At 39.5% G+C, this 4,948-nt stretch overlaps 1 gene segment (V, D, J or C); it reads left to right on the top strand.

The window, feature by feature from the left end:
• Nucleotides 1-2,878: 2,878 nt before the first annotated feature.
• On the top strand, nt 2,879-4,640 carry LOC115775296 (Ig kappa-b4 chain C region-like). The segment is given in 2 exon segments: nt 2,879-3,122; nt 4,158-4,640. Coding segments are annotated over 2 exon segments (462 nt in total).
• Nucleotides 4,641-4,948: the final 308 nt, after the last annotated feature.

Raw genomic sequence — 4,948 nt, forward strand, 5'->3', positions numbered from 1 at the left:
ACTGTCACCCTCTGTGCAGCCATTGGTAACTGTGGGGTCCTCCACCATCATGCTAACCTGGAGCCATACAACACCAGACATCTCCTCACATTCCTGGGTGGTCTACAGGATCACATGGCTGCATGTGAACAGCTGGATCAGCAAACAGTGCCTCCTGTATACATCATAGTTTGGGACACTGAAATTTCACCATGCTGAGGGGTTCACAAACAACCAGCACTACATGAACATGTTCCATCCACCTTACAGCCCCTTCCTCAGTCCAATAGAGGAGTTTTTCTCTGCGTGGAGGTGGAAGGTGTTTGACCGACAGCCCTACACCAGGGAGAATATACTGGAGGCAATGGAACATGCATGTGACGATGTTACTGTAGAGTCCTGTTAAGACTGGATTCGGCACATATTATTAGTTTATTTTATTTATTTATTATTTACGTATCGTTTGTTTATCTACATTCAGCACTGTCATGTCACTCTGACTATGGCACTGTTTCACTGTACACACTTGAAATAAACATTTTCTGCTGACTACATGTCCTGGATGCTGCGTCTTAAATTATTTGATGTAGTGTGTAACAGATGGTCTTTGTGAATAGGTTTTTTACTTGCTGTGTGTTTGATCTCCCCACAGTGGTTGGTTTTGCACACAGATCACTGCTTTTTGCAGTGATGGTTTGATTTTGACAGGAAAGTCTGGGATTTTGGAAATTAGCTTTGAGTTTTTGGATTTGTGTCAGGAAATGTGAGACAGCAGTTCAGAAATACTGTAATACAATGTAAACCGAGCAGCTCAGAAACACAGATTGTTCCATTACCTTCAAGTGTTTCATTTACCTTTGAGCAAAATGTGTTACTTACAGCATTTTGCTCAAACTCATGGATGAATGTCTTTGCTCTTCACCTGAGTAAAGATTATCCACTGTAAACCTGAGGTCAAAGGTCATGATTAAGCATTTTCTCATCCAATGTCATGTTGCACATCTTAATTTTTTAGTAAATCAATAAAAAGCAAAAAATTAAGAGGATCATGATCTCTGACAGTCAGTATTTTTTTAAGTAATGAACTTGTCTTGATACAGGTTCATTCGTGTGTGTGTGTGTGTGTGTGTGTGTGTGTGTGTGTGTGTGTGTGTGTGTGTGTGTGTGTGTGTCCTCAGTGAACTGTATCAGTCTCTGCAGTAGCTTCCAGCTGCAGCAGTCAGTTCACTTTCTGTTCAGTCTGACTGAGGGAGGTTTTTGTACGACTGTTTTTCACTGTGTGAACACACGCTGACTGTTAGGATAGTGAAAACTCTGACAGTAATAAACTGCTGCATCTTCAGCCTGGACTCCACTGATGGTCAGAGTGAAGTCAGAGTTTGATCCACTGCCTGTAAATCGAGCTGGAATCCCTGATAATTGTTGATTAACATACTTTATTAAAAGTTTAGGAACTCCTCCATCTTTCTGTTGGTACCAGAAAATACAGTTGTTGCTATAAACATTCTGACTGGTCCTACAGTTGATGTTCACAGATCCTCCCACAGCAGAGCTCACTGCTCCAGGCTGAGTCACTGTGATCTGTCCTCTGGACTCTGAGGATACAGAGACACAAACATAAAGCAGCTTGATGGTTTTGTCAGCTTCATTTCAGAGGGACAGATGTTGATAGAGGAGAGGAGTTTGATTCTCTGGACTTTACCTGTGAAGCAGCAGCAGAGGAGAGTCCAGATGAGGACGCAGATCAAAGTCATGTTTTTGATGAGGACGATTTCTGTGGCTTCTGTTGTGATGAAGGACAGCTGTCAGTCATCCAGTGTTCAACTCTCAGGACTATAAAGTCTCCCAGAGCACTGGAGCATGGTGCTGCTGATGCAAAGTGGCTCTCTATGGAAATGCTCTCACTGACTCACACAGGGATCAATATGATGATGCTGATTATCAACACTGTAAATCAGGATAAATTGAATCTACTTAAAAAAAAAAAAAACTAAGGTAACTGGTTGCCTTAAATTTTTGAAGTAATGAAGCATCAGTTGAATAAGTGCAGTGGACTATGTTCAATGTACTTGAGACAATTTTGGAATGGAGTGAAAGATCTAAGTTAAATTGAAGATACTTAGTTTAAGGAATCACTCACCACCCATTTATCTAACTCAGCTTGTTAAGTAAGCACTGCTCCATTACCAATTGAACTAAACTGTATGTTCTAATTGACCAAACTTATCTGTTATAGTTGGAGTCTATACCAGCTGACAGGGTGAGAGACAGGGTACACCCTGTACAGGTTGCCAGCCTGTTGCAGGGCGAACACAGAGAGACAGACAACCATTCACACCTGTGGGCAATTTAGAGTGACCAATTAACCTAACCCCAGTTATTGCATGTAATTGTGGGAGGAAACCCACGCAGGCACAGGGAGACACACAGCCAAGGTCAAACCCAGAACTTCTAGAAGTTATTCTAGCTGTGAGGCAGCAGTGCTAACCACCGCACCACCGCGCTGCCTGATATATCATCAATCCAATATCATCAATCCTGTTAAAACTGGTATAAACTAGATTTCTGGTTGGTGCAAAACCTGATGATATTAATTTGTTTGAATTCAAACACATAATTACAATAAGAGAGACCATTAAAAAAATACAGTATATTCAGAATTGATAAGTAATGTAGCAAAAGGACAGCTGTTAAAGAAATTAATATAAACTCAGTGGGATTTATATTACAATTAACCTGTGGACTCTGAAAATAAAATGTAGATATTTTATTATTATTAATATTCTAAAATGATTTTGGGGAATCAAGCAGGTCTTAATTTACATGGATACCTTTTAAATCCAGTGAACATTCTATGAATTGGTGCCACTGTGTTATTGTGAGTGTTTGATATCAGAAGAAAGGCCCAAAACAACAAAAGTCCAAAGTCACACATTCCAAATCTATATATTCTTCACTGTAATATTTTCAGTTTTCACATCAGCTGACAAAACTGTACAAACAGTGAATGATTTTGTTGAGTTTGTTTGTCTCAGAGTCAGAGAGCCGTGTCTCTGTGCAGTCAGAGGTTTTTGTACGGCGGCTCAGTGAGTTTGTATCACTGTGGTGGACGTTTGGTGGAGGAACCAGACTGGAATTTGGAAGTAAGTGAAATTTAAAGCGTTTTTTTAAGACACGCTTTCTGTTTTTGCTTTCTTTACTTTATAGTCATCAGAACTAAAACATTTTTATTTTTAATGTTTGATTTTCTTATGGCTTTTCGCACTAAGAGACAAAGGCTCATTCTGAAATGGAGATGTATAAAAAAAAAAAAAAATCAAACATTGATACAGAGAATAAGGAGGTTTTTCTTCTCTTTAAATGGTTGAATCTTGAGGGTTTGTAGGTTTAGTTCAGTTAGAGTCAGAGAGCCGTGTCTCTGTGCAGTCAGAGGTTTTTGTACGGCGGCTCAGTGAGTTTGTATCACTGTGGTACACGTTTGGTGGAGGAACCAGACTGGATGTTGGAAGTAAGTCAAAAACAAATTTAATTTTAGGTCCTTTTTGTTTTTACCAGAAAAATATGAATCTCAGTTCATTTCCATGTTAACTTTCTTACATTTTTGTTTCAAAGTGAATGAATCTTAGAAATGTAAAAAGTTCTAAAAATGTAGGAAACAGTTTATTTCTTTTAGTAATCTCTGTTTTTAATTCTAAAAAGAATTCTGTACATTTAATTCATTTGTTTAAATTATTTATAAGGAGAAAAAATTTATTATGTGCTGTCATTACAGTCGCTGCTGTTTGATGAACTCAATCTTTTAGGACAACGTGAAGTTAAAAATATTGATGGTTTGTTGTGTCAAATATTGTTTCAGAGTTAGTTTTAATTCTGTTAAATACTGTTTGAAATCTTCAGGAAGTCAGAAGTGTTAGTGAGCTACATTAGGTTTGTTTGTTTCCATGAAATATTTTAAAGTCATGTGTGATTCATACTTTTATTTCCAGAGTAGTTTGAACATATTTCAGGTCAAACTGTGATGATTCTCTCTGTGCTGATGTGCATGAGAGCTTTCTTAAAGGAAGTGAAACAATGTGTGAGTGAGTGACTGATGGAGCAGAAAAACATCTGGCAGAAACTTCTTCAAGGAGAACATCAAGTTGTGGTTCCTGTGCTCTAAGCTGATTGGTGTCTCCTAGGTGATGTGCGCCCCGCCCTGAAGGTGCTGGGTCCCTCCAGTGAGGAGCTGCAGCAGGGGAAGGCCACGCTCATGTGTCTGGCCAACAAGGGCTTCCCCTCAGACTGGAGGCTGTCCTGGAAGATGGACGGCAGCAGTGGCAGCATCAGCTGGGAGGAGAGCAGGAGCCCCGGGGTGTTGCAGGACGGCCGCTACAGCTGGAGCAGCACCCTGAGGCTCCCTGCAGAGGACTGGGTGAAGGTGGGCTCTGTGACCTGTGAGGCCACCCAGGGCTCCCAGGCTCCAGTCTCAGAGACACTGAGGAGAGACCAGTGTTCCCAGTCCTGATGAGACTCACTGATCCTGCTCTCTGTTTACAGTCTGTGCTGTAACTCTTTCTGTCTGTTTCTCTTTCTTCTCAGATCAAATAAAATTCAATTATTTTCATCTGATAATGTCAAAAATATGTTTTAAGATAATAAAGATGTTTTTGTTTTAAGCAAAACTGTTTCCAAGTAAATTGTTTGTTTAGTGTGAATCTGAAATAGCTCTACACTCAACAGCTTAAAAGTTGGACACATGAGAAACTCACACCTATTTATTATTTTAAACACAAAGAAATGACACAGCAGGAGAGCAAAGAAGTGAGCGATGAAACAAACATAACAATAATGTTGCTGTTTAAACATCTACAGTTAACAATAACAAGTAGAGTCCATCTGTTTAAGAACTTCATGTGATGATTGAAAGCTTCATGTTAGCTACATGATGGAAGCTGGTCCCAGAAATCTAAAAACACAGTTTAATTTAAAT

Source organism: Archocentrus centrarchus, unplaced genomic scaffold (genome assembly GCF_007364275.1).
Source record: "Archocentrus centrarchus isolate MPI-CPG fArcCen1 unplaced genomic scaffold, fArcCen1 scaffold_104_ctg1, whole genome shotgun sequence".
NCBI lineage: Eukaryota > Metazoa > Chordata > Actinopteri > Cichliformes > Cichlidae > Archocentrus > Archocentrus centrarchus.